The sequence below is a fragment of the Bos indicus genome, chromosome 18 (assembly GCF_029378745.1).
Source record: "Bos indicus isolate NIAB-ARS_2022 breed Sahiwal x Tharparkar chromosome 18, NIAB-ARS_B.indTharparkar_mat_pri_1.0, whole genome shotgun sequence".
Classification (NCBI taxonomy): Eukaryota; Metazoa; Chordata; class Mammalia; order Artiodactyla; family Bovidae; genus Bos; species Bos indicus.
The window spans coordinates 11,226,526-11,245,269 of record NC_091777.1 but is presented as its reverse complement, the minus strand read 5'-3'; the positions used below and the strand labels follow the sequence as shown (position 1 = coordinate 11,245,269).

The window sequence follows — 18,744 nt, the reverse complement described above, 5'->3', positions numbered from 1 at the left end:
ACAATGGAATATCATTTAATCTTAAAAAGGGAGGAATTCTGACACCTGCCACAACAGGAATGGAGCTTGAGGATGTTACGCTCAGTGAAACACACCAATTACAAAAGGACAAATACTGTAATGACACCACTTACGTGCGGTACCCAGAACAGACAGACTCATAGAGACAGGAAGTAGAAGGGTGCTTACCAGAAGCTGGGTAATTGTTTTTGTTTTTGCTGTGCCGCTTGGCTTGCGGGATCTTTGTTTCCCAACCAGTGACTGAACCCAGGCCACGTCAGTGAAAGCTCTGAGTCCTAACCACTGGACCGCCAGGGAACTCCCAGGAGTTAGTGTCTACTGGGGACAGACTCGGTTGGAGAAGCTGAAAAAGTTCTGGAGACGATGGCTGTGATGACTGGACAACCACGTGAATGTACTCAATGCCACTGAACCGTGTGCTTGGAAACAGTTAAGATGGTAAATGTTTTGCACATTTTACCACATACACACAAAATCCAGAACAAGAACAAAACAAAACAGGATCAAAGGCATCCAATCCCTCTGCCTTTGCGGCCAAGACTAGCAAGAATTCCCACCCTTTCTTGGGAACTCTGTGTGTCCCTGGGAGCCAGCCAGATGGCTGAAAGAGGCTTGTGTGGATAAGGGGAGGGGCTGGGAAGGCGGCCTGGAGGAGGAGGGTCCAGCGGGAGGATCCTAACCCCAGCTGTGTTCCGTGACCATGACCGTGACCATGACCGTGGGGACGGAGTCTGAGCCCAAAGTGGGAGGCTGTCTGGCCTCCAACTGTGCTCTGTAAGTGAAAGCCACGGACATACTTCCGGGTCTGTGAACAAGAGAACTGAAAAAAAGGGATGCGAATAAAGACGAGCTCTTTGCTGTTCATAGCAGCACAATTCGGAACAGCTCAGAGTCCATCCGCAGATGATGCAGTAACAAGGTGTGCTCTCTCACACAAAGGAGCATCATTCAGCCTCAAAGAGGAATGATGTGCTGGGGCTTCCCTGGTGGTCCAGTGGCTAAGACTGCACTCCCAATGCAGGGTGCCTGGGTTCGATCCCTGGTCAGGGAACTAGATCCCACATGCGGCAAGCAACTAAAAACCCCACAGGCCACAACTAACGAGCCCATATGTCGCAACTAAGACCTGGCACAGCCAAATACATAAATAAAAAACAGATTTTTAAAGAAGGGATGAAGTACTGATGCATGCTACACTATATGTTGAATTGTGTCTTCAAAAAAAGGTATCTTGATATGGAAGCAACCGAAGTGCCTATTAATACATGAGTGGGTGAGGCAGATGTGGTGTCTACATATGTACACACACACACACACACACACACACACAATATTCCTACTACTCAACCATAAAAAAAAGAATGAAACCTCACCATTTGCAACAACATGGATGGACAGGGAGGGCGTTATGCTCAGTGAAGTCAGACAGAGAGACAAACACCGTATGATATCGCTTATATGTGGGCTCTAAAAAGCAAACCCGTGAACAGACGTAACAACACAGAAAGAGCCATAGACACTGAGAACAAACACGGGGTTGTGAGAGGGGAGGGGTGGGGAGGAGAGAAATGGATGGAGGAGATGAAGAGGCGCAGACTTCCATTTGCACAATAAGCGTGCCACGGTATAAATACACAGTGTGAGGACTATGTAGACTGATTCAGTGATGTCTTTGTATGGTGACAGACTGTAACGAGGCTTATCCTGGTGATCAGTTTGACATGATCATCATATCGAAATGACGTATACCAGGAACTAACATATTGTTGTAGGTCAATTAAACTTCAGAAACAAACAAAATCTGATCTCATAGAAAAAGAGATCAGATTCACGGTTACCAGAGGTGGGGACGGTGAGTTGGATGAAGGCGGTCAAAAGACAGAAATTTCTAGTTATAAGATAAATTAGTACCAGGCGTGTGATGTACAAATTGATAAATATAATCAACCCTGCTGTATGTTATATACAAAAGTTGTTAAGAGGGTGAATCCTAAAAGTTCTCATCACAAGGGAAAAATATGAGATGTTGGATGTTTGCTGAACTTACTGTGATAATCATTTCATGATGTAAGTCAAATCATGATGCTGTATACCTTAAACTTACACAACGCTGTACGTCCATTTATATCTTGATAAAACTGGAAGAAAAAAGAAGTTATCTTGAAGTCCTAACCCCCTGAACCTCAAATGTGACTGAATTTAGAAACAGGGTCTTTACAGAGGTAACGAGGTGACAATGAGGTCATCAGGGCGAGATCCAGTTGGATACGACTGATGACCTCGTAAGGAGAGTCCTGGACATGGAGACAGACCCGCAGAGAGTGATCCCACTAGAAGCCCAGGCCACTGCCTCGCCAGCAGCACTGGAAGCTAAGAGAAAGGTACGGGACAGGTTCTCCACTACGGCCGTTAGAGCCAGGCCCTGCCCATACTGCGATCTTGGACATCTGGCCCCGGAACTGTGAGAGAGTAAATTTCTGTTGCTTGAAGCCGTCATAGTCTGGGGTGCTCTGCTCATTAACCCTAGGAAACAACATTCTCCAACACAGACAGACCTCAAAAACCTCATGCTGATGAAGACAGACACAAAAGGCCACGTTATCACTTGACTCGGTTTTTATGAAACGTCCAGAATAGGTGATTTCCATAAAGACCGAGATTCCCTGGTGGCTCAGTGGCAAAGAATCCGCCTGCCAGTGCAGGAGACCCAGGTTCGATACCTGATCCAGGGAGATCCCACATGCCGTGCAGCAACTAAGCCTGTGTGCCACAGCTACAGAGGCTGTGCTCTGGAGCCCGGGAGCCACAACTACTGAGCCCACACGCTGCAAATACCGAAGCCCTGGAGCCTGTGCTCCACAGAGAGAGAAGCCCCTGCAGTGAGAAGCCTGCACGTCGCAACTAGAGAAGAGCCCTCGCTCGTCACAATGAGAGAAGAGCCCCCGCTCGTCACAACGAGAGAAGAGCCCCTGATTGTCACAACGAGAGAAGAGCCCACGTCGCAACTATAGAAGAGCCCCCGCTCGTCACAACTAGAGAAAAACACCCTTCTTGTCACAAGAGCCCACGTGGCAACAAAGACCCACCACAGCCTAAAACAAATAAATATTTTCTAAAAGCTGAAAACGGACCTGTTCTAGTCATTTCTTTTGCAGACTCATTTACTGCAGAATGATTTCTGTTCAAAGTCAGCCACTGCCACAGTGCCTGTATCAACTAAGCACTGGAAACAACCCCCATGCCACTAATAAGGATGGGTACTGTGGAGGAAACAGTGTCAGACTTTATTTTTTGGGGCTCCAAAATCACTGCAGATGGTGACTGCAGCCATGAAATTAAAAGACGCTTACTCCTTGGAAGGAAAGTTATGACCAACCTAGATAGCATATTCAAAAGCAGAGACATTACTTTGCCAACAAAGGTTCGTCTAGTCAAGGCTATGGTTTTTCCTGTGATCATGTATGGATGTGAGAGTTGGACTGTGAAGAAGGCTGAGCGCCGAAGAATTGATGCTTTTGAACTGTGGTGTTGGAGAAGACTCTTGAGAGTCCCTTGGACTGTAAGGAGGTCCAACTGGTCCATTCTGAAGGAGATCAGCCCTGGGTGTTCTTTGGAAGGAATGATGCTAATGCTGAAACTCCAGTACTTTGGCCACCTCATGTAAAGAGTTGACTCATTGGAAAAGACTCTGATGCTGGGAGGGATTGGGGGCAGGAGGAGAAGAGGTCGACAGAGGATGAGATGGCTGGATGGCATCACTAACTCGATGGACGTGAGTCTGAGTGAACTCCGGGACTTGGTGATGGACAGGGAGGCCTGGCGTGCTGCGATTCATGGGGTCGCAAAGAGTCAGACACGCCTGAGTGACTGAACTGACTGACTGACTGACCGTGGAGGAGAACAAGCAGTCCCTGGCTGCCCTGGATCCATTCAGTACTGATGATGAAAATGAGGAGGAGAAGAGAGGCCTGGAAAGTTCAGGAGCTAAAGAGGATCAACAGGGACAGTGAAGACAGAGAAGCACTTGAGAAGGAGAAGGCAGAAACTGAACGCATGTGAAACCTGACTGAGGAAGAAAGGTGAGCTGAGTTTTGGGCAAATGGCGAAGTCATCACCAACAAAGCTGTGAAGGGCAAATACAAGTTCTTACACAGCATTATCACTGAGGCACCTTCTTCACCCCTGAGGATGGAGATGAATACAAGAGAGATTTTGGCGCGCTTCCTAGGTGGCGCTAGTGGTAAAGAATCCGCCTGCAATGCAGGAGACAAAAGAGACACCGGTTCGATCCTGAGGTCGGGAAGGATCCTGGAGTAGGAAACGGCAACCCCCTCCAGTCTTCTTGCCTGGAGAATTCCACGGACAGAGGAGCCCGGCGGGCTACAGTCCACAGGGTCACAAATTCAGATGCGACTGAGGGACTGAGCAACAGACACTGCCCAGCAGTATTCCCAAGTGGTGGTACCTTTAGCAATAGACTGAGAAGGAAAAAAAATAAAGGGCAAAGCATATCATGAGCAATAGGTTAGCCTGTCTATAACCAAGCGGAGAAGAGGATGGGTTTGCTAGCATAATCAGGGCACAGAGACCAGGGGCTGGTTGCCTTCGGAGCTCGAAACTGGGTGGTGTGAAACAGGCAGCAAGAGACTTCTGTTGAACCCCCTTTTGCGTCCTGTCGGATCTTGAACCCTGAGTAAGATCTTCTGATTCCAAGGAGGAAAAACCAGTCTTGACTAAGCCTGGGGCAGAGCTGGAGCAGAAGGGGAGGGCCTTCCTAGGCTGGGATGCTCAGGATCAAAGACTGGGCCAATGTCAGCTTGGGAAGGGAGGGCAGAGGCTGCAACGGGAGGGACCCACGAGGACGGCGGCAGGGCTGAGAGCGCAGAGCAACAGGAGGCAAGAGGGATGCAAATGAACTCAAAGGGCTGGCCCACTGCTTTTTAATGCTGCGGGGGGTACCCTAACTGCAGAAACTGGTGGAAGGAGCATCACCAGGCACTGTCTCACTGATCTGGGCCCTGATCCAGGTTCCCAGCTACCAGCCGAGCAACCCTCAACAAGCCCTTTGACTTCTCTGAGCCTCCGCTTTCTCTTCTGTACAATGGGAATAACGATACCACACATGGAGCATTGCTGAGGCAGAGGTTCTTAAGGTCCAGCCTCAGGTCAAGATGGGTTTCAGAGAGGTGTTTTCCAGGCCCTGAAATCACACCTAGTTGGTGTTCTCTGTGTGTGAATGATGGTGGTGTGAACCCAGACAGCAAAGAACTGCCAATATGACGTGAGGTGCTCAGAGTGCAGGTCTTGTGGGGGAAGCAGGTGGCACAGAGCAGTCAACACGAGAGCTGGGTTAGGAGGAGGCCGCTGGGACTGGGGACCAACAGGTGGGTGGCAAGGTGAGGAGCCTGGTCACGCACAGGGAGATTAGGTAATAAGCAAATACATACCAAACATAATGTGAGCTGGCACTCTTGCTGTCGGGGAAGGGAGTTACAAATATACATAGAGCTGGAACCAGCCCTGGATTGAAAGCTATGATCAAATATTCAGTTTTATACTTATATATACATGTATAAATGCACACACAAGTATAAAACTGAATATGGCTCTAACAGTGTACACGTACACACACCTGAGAGGGCCCAGAGGCCATAACACCCCAGGACCATGGGCACACGGCACACCAGATCTTGATTTCTAAATACCCTTCTTCTGGGACTTCCCTGGTGGTCCAGCGGCTAAGACTCATCACTCCCAATGCAGGGTGCCCGTGTTTGATCCCTGGTCGGGGAACTAGACCCCACAGGCCCCAACTAAGAGCTCGCATGCCACAGCTACAGAGCCCATGTGCCGCAACTAAGACCTGGTGCAGCAAAAGAAATTTTAAAAATAATATCCTTCTGGCGAAAAGAGCCAAGACTCCCAGAAGAAATGGCTGGCTCCAGGGCTGGCTCAGGGAAGGTTCACAATGAGCTTGGAATGTCTTGTTATGCCAGAGAGCAGGCACATGCTCAGAGAGTGACGGAAAGATGTCCAGAGGACAGAAAAGTCACCATGAGAAAAGGCTTCTAATGGCCAAATCTGGGCATGAGGATAAAAAAAAAAGAGGGTAACAAATTTTAACCCACCTAAAAGAATAGGAATTTGTGAGTGCATGAATGATGTATGAATGAATACACGAACAACTAGATAAAGAGGAGAAAGGGACAGCTCTTTTTTCCTTTTAAACTTTTTATCTGTGTTGGGGCATAACTGATTAACAATGTTGCCATAGTTTCAGGTGAACAGGGAAGGGACTCAGTCATACATATACATGTATCCATTCTCCCCACAAATCCCCTTCCCATCCAGGCTGCCACATAACACCCAGCAGAGTTCCATGTGCTATTCAGTAGGTCCTTGTTGGTTATCCATTAAAAAAAAAAGTTATTTATTTGGCTGTGTCGGGTCTTAGTTGCGGCATTTGGGAGCTAGTTCCCAGACCAGGGATGGAACATGGGCCTCCTGCATTAGGAGCATGGAGTCTTAGCCACTGGACCACCAGGGAAGTCCCTACCCATTTTTAATATAGCAGTGTGTACATGTCCATCCCAAATTCCCTAACTGTCCCTTTCCCCTGTCCTTGTGCCCCGGTAACCGTAGCTTTGTTCTCTAGGTCTGCGAGTTAGGGCAGCTCTTTCTGATACCAAGCACCAGGTAGTAAATGAGGCAGGAATGATAAACTTGGAAAATTGCCGTTCAGCAAACATTCTAAAAGTAATGAGTTCACCAATCAAAAAATGGGCAGAAGACCTAAACAGACATTTCTCCAAAGAAGACACACAGATGGCTAATAAACACATGAAAAGATGCTCAACGTTACTCATTATTAGAGAAATGCAAATCAAAACTACAACAAGACATCACTTCACACTGGTCAAAATGGCCATCATCAAAAATCTATGAACAATAAATGCTGGAGAGGGTGTAGAGAAAAGGGAATGCTTCTGCACTGTTGGTGGGAACATAAATTGATACAGCCACTATGGAAGACAGTATGGAGATTCCTTAAAAAACTGGGAATAAAAATACCATATAACCCAGCAATCCCACTACTGGGCACATACCCTGAGGAAATCATAATTGAAAAAGACACATGTACCTCTGTGTTCATTGCAGCACTATTTACAATAGCTAGGACATGGAAGTAACCTAGATGTCCATTGACAGATGAATGGATAAAGAAGCTGTGGTACATATATACAATGGAATGTTACTCAGCCATAAAAAGGAATGCATTTTAAGTCAGTTCTGATGAGGTGGATGAACCTAGAGCCTATTATATAGAGTGAAGTAAGTCAGAAAAATAAATATCATATATTAACACTTACACCTGGAATCTAGAAAGGCGGCACTGATGGGCCTATTTGCAGGACAGCAATGGAGATGTAACGGGAGGGGGAAGAGTGGGTGGGACAGATGGAGATGGAGAGGGTAGCATGGAAACATACATACTACCACAGGTAAAACAGCCGGTGGGAATTTGCTGTATCACTCAGGGAACTCAAACTGGGGCTCTGTGACAACCTAGAGGAGTGGGATGGAGTGGAGGTGGGAGGGAGGTTCAGGAGGGAAGGGACATATGTATACCTATGGCTGATTCATGTTGACGTATGGAGAAACCAACATAATACTGTAAAGCGATTATCCTTCAATTAAAAATAAATATTTTTTAAACAGTAATGGGTTCAGGCAAGAATCACCAACAGATGCTAAAACTGAGCAAAAATGAGAAATAGGCTATCGACACAGCCTCAGCACTACTTGTCATAAAATACCAGGTTGGCCAAAAGTTCATTTGGGTTTTCCAGAGGCTCTTCCTGAAAAATCCAAAGGCACCTTTTGTCCAGCCCAATACTAATTGATTACAACAGGGAAAACAGGAACTTCAGAGAAGAGAAACCTGGCCAGTGGGAGTGGAGAATTCATGCACAGAATCCAGGCTGACCTGGGTCCGAACTCCTTGGGGAGTTGTGTGGGCCTGGGCAAGTTACTTCACTTTCCAAGGCTCAGATTCCTAAAGGGATTTCTGTAAGGATTCAAAATAATATACGGCATCCATAGGTGTTCAGCAGAACATTGTTCTGAAAATGAAAGGAGGGAAACTACCCAAAAGCCCATCAGCTGGGGATGTGGGTTAACTTAAAATGCCTACACAGCCGCTAGGAAAGAATGTGCTTCTATTCACAACAGCCAAGACAGGGAAGCAACCTAAATGTCCGTCAACAGAGGAATGGATAAAGAAGATGTGGTACATGCATACAGTGGGATACTACTCAGCCATAAAAAGGAAGTAATGCCATTTGCAGCAACACGGATGAGCCTAGAGAGGATCATACTAAGTGAAGGAAGTTAGAGAAAGACCATCACCATATGATATCACTTACATGTGGAAACTAAAACACGGCACAAACAAACTTATCTACAAAATAGACTCACAGACATAGAGAGCAGACTTGTGGTTGTCAAGGGGGAAGAGGCTGGGGGAGGGATGGACTGGGAGTTTGGGATTAGCAGAGGCAATCTATTATACTGATATATAAAATGGATTAAGAACAAGGTCCTACTGCAGAGCACAGGGAACTGTATTCAATATTCTGTAATAAACCATAATGGGATGAAAGAGAATATATATATATGTATAACGGAGTTGCTTTGCTGTACAGAAGAAACTCACACAACACTATAAATCAACTGTACTTCAGTAAACTTTAAGAAACAGGAAAAGAGGACTTCCCTGGTGGTTCAGTGGCTGAGAATCTGCCTGCCGATGTAGGGGACACAGGTTCGATCCCTGGTCCAGGAAGATTCCACATACCATGGAGCAATTAAGCCCAGAGCTGCAACCACTGAGCCCGTGTGCTCTAGAGCCTGTGCTCTGCAAGAAGAGAAGACACCGCAATGAGAAGTCTGTGCACCGCGACGAAGAGTAGGCCCCACTCGCTGCAACCAGAGAAAACCTGTGCGCAGCAACGAAGACCCAGCACAGCCAAAAATTAAAAAAAAAAAAGAAATAAGAAAAGAACGTGTTTGATCAGGATGCACTGTGGGGAAGTGTGAAGGGCGGAGGAGCTTCCTGTTGTGTGTGCAATAGGACCCTATGTATGTACAAAAAATAAACAAAAAGACACTTACGTTGTTGTATATAAACAACGGTAATTACGGTGTGATCAGATGCTGCCTGAATACTTCACACACAGGGAATCATTCCACTCCACAACAGAGCTCTGAGGCAGGTACACTTGACCCCACTGGACAGAAGAAAACCCAGAGGCAAGAGAGAATTAAGAAACTGGCTTAGAACCTTCCGTTGGCAGGTGGCGAAACTGGACTTTGCCTCAGGTGGCCGGTGCTCGGATGCCAGTGTTCCTAATCACAGCTTCTCTAGAACTGCAGAGAAAGGAGGCCGGGAGTGCCCAAACCAACGGCGATCTGATTACTGCACACAGATTAGTTGCAAAGGGCAAGTAATCCCTCCACCTCCCCGTCAAGGAGGAGAGAAAAGAAGTGAGGGAGTGAAGGAGGAATTTCAGACTCTGCAAACTTACTCTGGTTTATGAGGGAAAAAAACAAAACATCGAACCAAAAAACTAAGACAAGTTTCGAAAGGGAAAAGGAAAAAGGACAAAGAAGTGGGGCGGCGGGGGAGGATAAAGAAAAAATAATGTAGTGTTCCTGGTTCATAAAAGACAGTAGAACACTAACATTAGCCTAATTCAATGGTCAGTGAAGGCAAAACTCACTCAAATTTCAATATGCTGGCACTTAGGGAAAGGAGGAAGGGGCAGCCCAGTGGGGGGATTGCTAACACTGGAGATGCAGTGCCGCTGAATGAGACTAGCAACCTACAGAATTCCCAAGGTCAGAGGAGGGAGGCCATCCTCCAGGGCATATGTGAAATGTGGCTTATGTAAAAAAATAAAATGAGAATGGGTAGCTTGCCTTCAAATCTCAGTTCTCCAAGTCCCTGCCACCTCCTCCAGGAAGTCTCCCCAGATTGCACCCTGATGGCAGCAGCATCCCCACAGGCTACAGGCACACACAGGCTGTGTTTAACTCCTTTCTTACATGTGCTGCTTTCCTTCATGGGGCTTATCTCAGCTTGTAATTATATACTCACTAGTATAATTTCTGTCTTACCCACCAGACTATAAGCTCCCCTGGGTAGTACAAGTGTTTAACTCACTAAAAGGATCTGGCCTCAGGAGGATGGATGTCACAGGGATGGAGAAAGAGTGGTTCTCGGTTGCAACTCAGACTTCACGTTCCTGGGCCCCAGACCGCGTTTGGGGAAGAGCTATTCTAAAGCAGCCACAGAAGTATGTGAAGGGCAGAAGAAGGCTGTGCGGAGCCTGAAAAGGAGGAAAGCAAATGGCAAGAACGTCTGGCATCTCCGACCACGGACCTCACACAAGGACGCCCCGCCAGGCCGGCTGTGCTGCCTGCAATGCCCTGCTGGCACCGACCTGAAATTCTTAAACCGTTTTTCAAGAAGGGGCCCCACATTTTCATCTTGCAATTTATGTAGCCAGTCTGGCTCCTGAGCATCTCGCTGCACACTCGACCTGAGCTCAGAGAGCAACGGGACAGGGATGATTCCTAATAAAAACCATCGCCGCTGTTTGAGCTAGGCATCATGCCGAGTTTTCCTCACATTCTCTCGTTTATTCTTGTCTTATGACTATATTCACCCAGGGAAAGCACACTTGCGTCAGCACCTACACACGTCACCTGATCTAATCTTCACAAAGAGCCACGAGGAACCTCGAAACCACTAAGGGCACACACCCGCTTTCAGAGACAGACATTCAGATGTGCAGAGACAAAGAATGTGCCCAAACTCACACAGCCAGGGGAATGGAACCCAGGGTGGGTTCCGGCTCTGGGCTCCTGGCCCTGACCCCTGCCTAAACCAAGATCTCCTGGTTAGGTGCGGTCTTTCAGGCCAATACTCTTTCCCCCGACCCACAAGTTCCACCAGACTCAGTCTCACTGGAGAGGCACAGACCAAAGGATTCTGAGATGTACCTGGGGTGATCCTGGGTGTTAGCTGTAAACCTACCAGGCCCAGTTAGCACGGTAGTCTGGGTTCAATGGTTTGAACTATAAAGAATAATAATGGGTAGGGCTTGACTTCATTCCAGTGGTTTCAAGTTGCTCTCACCCCAGGGACTCCAGAATCATGAGTTTGGAGCACATCTTCCTTGGTAAATACTTGAGTTTCAAGTTGCGTCAGACACATGCTCTGCTGGGCTCCGCTACCCACCCACAAGAAGGTCACAGTGAAGACGGCCCAGCCGGAAGGACACAGGTCATCTCCAGGGCTTTGGGGCACACAGGTAGGGCTGACAAACACGGTTTTAAGAGTGTCTGTACTTTGAGGGTGAACTTACAGTTGCCAGGGGAGATGTAAGGGGGTAGGGACAGTGAGGGAGTTTGGGATGGACATATACACACTGTTATATTCAAAATGGGTAATCAACAAGGACCTACTCTATAGCACACGGAACTCTGCTCAGTGTTATGTGGCAGCCTGGGAGAGAGGGGAGTTTGGGGGAAAATGGATACATGTATATGTATGGCAGGCTTCTCTGTCCATGGGATTTTCCAGGCAAGAGTACTGGAGTGGGTTGCCATTTCCTTCTCCAGGGGATCTTCCTGATCCAGGGATCAAACCCAGGTCTCCTGCATTGCAGGCAGATGCTTTAGCCTCTGAGCCACCAGGGAAGCCCCATATGTACAGCGGAGTTCCTTTGCTGTTCACCTGTAACATCACAACACTGTTAACCGGCTGTACCCCAATACAAAATAAAAAGTTTAATTTAAAAAAAAAAAGAGTGATTGAGACCTCCACGAAGGTTACCTATCCCCCCACCACGGCCCACAGAAGCCCCTCCCCCAACAAATACCCTCCCAGATACTTTCTACAAGGAACTCATATTCCAGGCAGAATTGTCTTCCCCTCAAACCCACATGCTGATGTCCTAATCCCAGCACCTCAGGCTGTGACTGTTTGGAGACAGGGATTTCCAAGAGGTGATTAAGTTAAAATGAGGTCATTAGGATGGGTCTGGTGTCCTTGTCAGAAGGAAAGATTAGGACACGGAGGGACGACCATGTGAGACACGGCAGAAGATGGCCGGCTGTGAGCCTGCTAGCCACCCCACCCGCAGGAGCTCGAGGAATCCGGGGTCTTTTACCCTTAATAAGGCTCATGACACTAGGTCTGGGGCAGGGTTTCCAACACAGCATCTTCAGACATGCTCTCAAAAGCCTGCAAGTTTTCGAAGATCTTACAGACATTGAATATGTTTTAATAACTAGCCTAATATGACACAGCATAAAGACCTTCCGGGTGGCTGGTTTATAACAAAGAGCTGTCACAGGACCCTGGTGTCACACCTGCATCCAGGACAACAATCCCACGGCGCGCTGAAGGGATGCAGGCTTCTCGGAAGCCCGGAGAGAGCTTGGTGGGAGCACGGAGCCAGTGCACAGCACGCGGTGACGTCAGCGCATCAACTTCAGGAAGTCTGACCTGCGAAGCGGGCAACCGTGCTGCCAGGGAGGCCGTCTGCAAGCCCAGTCTCTGCCCGTGGCTACCTGGCACGGGTGATGAGCAGTGAGCACGCTCGTCCGCACACGGTGAAGAAACAACCCTTCCACAAGGCCTTATCTTCAAGTGATCCAGCCAGTTCTACGATGATTATGTGACGGGCAGGTTGTCCTGATCTAGCAGACACAGTCTCGGTCTGCGTGAACACCATTTTATACACATATGGGGAATTAAACATTTCCAGCATAAGCTTTATCAAAATCAAAATTCAAAAAGAGTCTGAAGATTGGACCTCAAGGCCTTCCCTGGTGGTTAAGAATCCACCTTGCAACTCGGGGGACATCGGTTTGATCCCCGGTCCAGGAAGACCCCACATGCCACGGAAGAACTAAGCACATGGGCTACAGCTTCCAGGCCCATGTGCCTAGAGCCTGTGCTCTGCAACGGGAGGAGCCCCCGCGGCAGGAAGCCTGCACACCACAACTAGAGAGGAGCCCCTGCGACAGGAAGCCTGCACACCACAACTAGAGAGGAGCCCCCGCTTGCCACAACTAGAGAAAAGCCTGTATGGAGCAACCAAGACCTAACACAGCCAGGAAAAAAAAAAAAAAAGACCAGACTCAAGACTAATAAAAACACCAACAAAACCAGACAGCTGCGCAGCAAACCTCATACCAGGCGTGGTTCTATTTAGCAAGTGATCTCATTTAGGGGACGATTTCTTTCCACCAGTGTGGCAGGCAGCCTCTAGATACCTCCATCACTCTGTCTCCCTTTATTCACACCCTGGTGTTATCCCCTCCCCTTTGAGAACCAGCTCGACCTAGACTCCTTCCAGTCAACAGAACATGCCAGAAGCGAGGAGATGCCCGTGCAATCAGAGCCAGAGGCCCACCAGCAGCCCCAGGCGGGAATCCCTCCCCCCTTCTTCCCTGAGAGTCTTCAGACGAGACCACAGCCCTGGGGAGAGCTGGACAGCAGCCACACGAGAGACCTGGAGCCAGCAGTACCCAGGAAAACCACCCCTAGACCTGAGACTCAAAGAAACTGGGAGAGAAAGTCCTTTTCAGCTGCCACGTTTGGGAGTAACATGTCACACAGCAGTCGACAACGAACACAAGCATTCCACATCACTGGTCGACTTCTGATACGACGTCACCAGCCACGTCAAAACACAGTTGCTCCATGTGTACTTCATAATCTTATTATAAACGTAGTTTTCATAATAAGCATGTGACTATGTTTATTGCCAATTTTAGGTTTATACTTATTCAAGGCACATTTTGGTATATGAAGGGCTTCCCAGGACTCAGAGGTAAAGAACCTGCCTGCTGGTGCAGGAGACATGGGTTCAGTCTCTGGGTTGGTAAGATGCCCAGGAGGAGGAAAATGGCAACCCGCTCTAGTATTCTTGCCTGGGAATTCTGATGGACAGAGCAGCCTGGTGGGCTACAGTCCATGGGGGTCACAAATAGCTGGACATGACTAACGTAAGACAACGGGGGAGCTTCCCTGGTGGTCCAGTGGCTAAGACTCCGTGCTCCCCAAGTGAGAGGTCTGGGTTCGATCCCTGGTCAGGGGACTAGATCCCACATGCTACAGCTAAGAGTTCTCATGCCACAACTAAAGATCCCATATGCCACAACTGAGACCAGCCAGATAAATAATACTTAAAAGACAACCCTGGGGGCTTCCAATACGTTTCTTTAAGATGACATATATTGCTAAATTTTGAGAAACACCAAGGATCTCTGTGGGTGTCTCTGTGTGTGTGTGTAAGTCTCAGAACTCCTCTTCCTGCAATCCAAGTGTGATCTCTTAAAAACTCAAATGTGACTGTGTCTGTTCTGTTCACTGCATGCGTCATGTCTGGCACATTTGCAAATAAATGAATGACTGTCCTGCCCCAGCCTAAAACCTTTCCATGATTCCCTGTCGCTCTATGGAGGGAGCCCAAATTCTTCACAAGGCCCAGAACCTCTGTGGGGTCCGCTTCTGCAGCCTCATCCTCTCCCACTAAGCCTTGCACCTCACTCCCTTCTGCCTAGAACTCTCCATCAACTCTGCCCTTCCCACATCTCCTAGTCGTTGCCATTCCAATGAATCTGTTAAACATCCCTTCTCATTAAACAGTCAGCTGTGGTCTGTGGTTTGGGGCCCGTCTCAGGACAGGGCACCACGAGGGCAGGGAGTGTGTGCATCCTTCCCTCCACTCCATCCCTGGTGTGCAGCACCAGCCTGACACAGGGCAGGTGCTCGGTGAATCTGGGCTGAATGAATGACCAAGACACGGGTCGGCTGGGACCTAGTCTTCGCCCTGCAGAGCCCCAGGGAGATGAATCAGTTCACCAACCAGGAAGGCAGTGTGGGATGGAGCCATGCCAGTCTCGGTTAAGAGATGGGGGCCCTGAGGGTCAAAGATAACTTTCTGAGTTGGCACCAAGTCATCCAGGAAGCAGGAATTTCTGGTCCAACATTTTCCTTAGCCAAGGTTCTGATGGGCAGAGAAAGATCTTTCCCAGTAACGAAAGCAGGTCTCCCAGGTGCTTTCCTTTTCGTTGGAAATGCAGCAAGAATAAACCATCTCCAGAGCCATAAGGGCTGTGCTGACTCAGCCTTGGATGCTCCTGACTCTCGGTCCTGCTCCCTTGACCCCTGTCTCAACCACCTGTCCCCTGCCCAGTCACTCCACTTTTTTTTATTCTCCTTCCTACTGGAAACTGGTGGATTTCTCTGTTGACGGTCAGTCTCTGCCATGAACTTTGTTTTGGACACAGCTGTAACCTTACCACCTGGCCAATCTGAGAGCCTCCAAAGCCTCATCTATCACGTGCATACAATTAACACAACTTAGGGGTGAAGAGACACAACAAGGTCTCAATAATAATTAGTATTACAACTGGGGTGACTCGGCAAAGTGGAGGGGAGGTTCAGAGCCTGCCCAGGACACCACCTACAACAAGTACTCATGAAGGAGAGTTACAACTATTGAGGAAATGATCACGGTAAGCAAATTTGCTTCTTTTTCAAAGTGGAGGACGTAAGTGTAAGAGCAAAGACTGTGAGCTGAGTTGGCAGGAAACAGGTGACCTGGCTGGCCGGCCGGCCGCCTCCCTCATCACACTCCTCATTTACTTTTTTATAATTCCCTGGGTTTGCTGAGCTGCCTTTAGAGACAGAATACTTGGTTTCTCAGCCAGCCTGCGCAGCTGGCTGCCTGGGTTTCCCATCTCACTGCCCCCGCACTGCCAAGTCGTCATACGTGCCTCAGGGTGCTGTTGAGAACACGCCAGGTAGGTGAGTGCCCCTCCACCCCCGAATACCTACAGACAGGTTGAAGACCCGTCCCACTTTTAAGGGACCCTCTGAAAAGCTCTGGGGGCATGAAGCCCACCTTGGTTCAGAGATCAAATTCTCCCTAGCATCTCTATTCAGGATACATCATCCCCATAGCTGGCACACCTAAGTGTTAGTGTTAATTGCTCAGTCGTGTCTGACTCTTTGCGACCTCATTGACTGTAGCCCACCAGTTTCCCTCTGCCCATGGAATTCTCCAGGCAAGAATCCTGGAGTGGGTAGCCATTCCCTTCTCTAGGGGATCTTACTGACCCAGGGATCTAACGCAGGTCTCCTGCATTGCAGGCATATTCTTTATCATTGGAGCCACCAGAGAAGCCCCAGGTACTTGGCAAACCAAGGCATCCCATAGAATCTGGCTGTAACCAACGACATCAGGAGTGCTTGAAAAATACCCAGCTTGATGCAAAAGTCAAAGATGAAAAGAAAAAGAAAAATAGAAAAAGTAACATAGAACAGGCTGGCAAATTAACCTCAAATTCCTTCAACAGAATGAGTTACACGGCGTACACAGAGGGAGAGAAATGGATTTCAGCGAAATAATTGGACTTTGTATCCAACCCATGGTTAACATACACCTCACATATGAAAAACAGAGATTATTTGAGAACTGCCAGACACAACCCTGTGGTCTGCCATCCTAGCACCAGAATTCTCATGCTAGTGTTCATCTATAAAACACTATTTCAAACACACACACACAAATATTTAAGACCCATACAACCAAAATGTCTTGACCGTTGTCAAGATTTTCCAACAGCTCTCATTCATTAAAAAGTCAATTTAACTTTGAGGTTTCCCTTCAGCCGTCAAAAGGCCATGAGCACCTGCAGAGGACCGCTTCAAGAATTTTGTTTTTGAACGACTCATTTACACTTTAAAAAGTGCAGAGACCCAGAGATGCTTCTGCAGAAACACCACGTTCTCTGCTCTTGGTATCACGCGGTGAGTTCCGCTTACAAGCTAAGGAGAAAGTTGGTGACCCCTTGACCCCGCTGCCTCTCTGGGTCCTCCACGTGGATGGGCTTTTGGGGACAGGAGTGTCAGCCTGTCCACTGGAAAAACTCTCCTGGCCCTAGAATCCTGTTGGTTTATCCTAGAGGGTCCTCTGGAGGCTGCAAAGCTAGCACACAAATCTGAGTGGTTTTTGCGAAAGTGGCTCTGGAGATGCCGGAAGCAGAACTGAAAAGCATGGCCACTCTTACTCTGATTTCCACCATTACTGCTACTGTTTATGCTCAAACATTTGCACAACACTTTGTCACCAATGCCCCCCGACCCCATTTAAGTAACTTTAAAAATTCCGATAGCAGTCTAGATGGGGAGACCTGGGAATTTAAATTCTGTGGAGTCAGATAAACCTAGGTTAGGTCCCCTGCTCGGTCATTGCTAGTCCTGTGCCCCTTATCGGACATATTTACCCTGTTTCGGCCTCAGTCTCGCATCTGCAAAATGGGTTGGCATGGGAGAGATAAAAAGCTTAAAAGACGAACGCTGGGCCCAGAGCGTTGTTAGGAAGACACCTTCTTTCTAGAACCAGAGGGAGGCGGGCGAGCTGGGGGAGCGCAGCCTGCGGTGCGCAGACGGGGTCGTGGGGTGGGCCGGGGTGGGGGTCAGGTCGCACGCCCCGCGTCCGGGCGCCCGGACTCACCAAGGTTTCCAACTCGCCCTTCGCCAGCAGCTCGTACTTGTGGCTCGAGCCCCAGAAGGCGAGCTTCTGCAGCAACCTGGAGAAGCGTCCTTCGACCATAGTGAGCGGGTGCAGGCCCCTCGCCCAGCCTCCCGTCCCGCCGGCGACCGCCTGTGCCTGCGTCCCTCGGTCCCTGGCGTGGCCGGGGCTGGCTGCGCGCGCCCAAGCCTCCCGGGCCAGGCCCAGGTTACCAGGTAGCCGCCTACCTGCCTGCCGCAGGTGAGGCCCCACCCCCGGGGCGGAGCTGCGCACAGGGAGGCCCTCGGAGCACCTGGCCCCGCCCCTCCCGGACTTTCCCGCCCTTGAGGGGCCGCGGCGGCCTGGGGAAGGCCCGGGGGCTGCGGAGGGGCCTCAAAGCTTGGGCTGTTTCCCAAACTTGCCCAATCGTGAGATGCAGCTGGAGCCGGGGAGATGGGGTGGAGATGGGCGATAAACCAGACCCCTCCCTACCCTGAGTCACTGAGCGGGCCGGGAAGCTGAACTTTCCTGAGCACCCAGATGATTCTCCTGGGGAGCCACGTGAGGTCAGCTAAGATGCTGGGAGCACGTTTAATGTGAGCTGAGGCTCCTAGAGCTGCTGGGAGGCTCGGGAGCGGCTACGTGGCCTCTCTGAAGGCGATTGCCAGTTTGTTATTGAAGGAGAAGACAGCTTAAGACCTTACCCCCAGGAAGGGCCCTGGGAGGGAACCCCACGAGCTTGACAGTTTGAGGAGCCTCTGCCTTTGGGCTATACCTGGTGCTGCATGGTCTATGAGCTCTTTATTCTCATTTGCAGAGCTGGCTCCTGTGCTTGCTAATCTTGGGACCTGGAGCAGGTTTCTTAAATGTTCACAGGCTCAGTTTACTCATCTGTAAAATGGCCACCGTGATGGCACCTCCTTCATAGTGAAATTGAGAGGAAATTTGCTGGGCCGTCTTATATGGGAAGAGCTCAGGGCAGGGCTTGGCATAGTGTATGGGGTATGGGGATGGCATAGTCACTCTCATCATCACTGGGCTCACATGGCTCCCAAAGCCTGTGGGTGAATGTGCAGTGTAGACGGGTTCCAGCCTCCAAGTGGATATACTGAGATGTGTAAGT

General features: G+C 49.1%; 1 protein-coding gene across 4 annotated transcripts in view; it reads right to left on the bottom strand.

The window, feature by feature from the left end:
* ATP2C2 (ATPase secretory pathway Ca2+ transporting 2) overlaps nt 1–17,874 on the bottom strand; it is a 76,972-nt gene extending 59,098 nt beyond the window's left edge. The window contains exon 1 of one of the 4 annotated variants that reach the window (XM_070770388.1): nt 17,625–17,874. In XM_070770388.1, coding sequence (XP_070626489.1) covers nt 17,625–17,723 — 99 coding nt within the window. In that variant the 5' untranslated portion in view covers nt 17,724–17,874. Of the gene's footprint in view, nt 1–2,068; nt 3,320–12,462; nt 17,497–17,624 lie in introns of those variants that run through there. The other 3 variants (XM_019978924.2, XM_019978925.2, XM_070770387.1) reach the window with 3 other exon arrangements.
* Between the last annotated feature and the right edge of the window lie 870 nt (nt 17,875–18,744).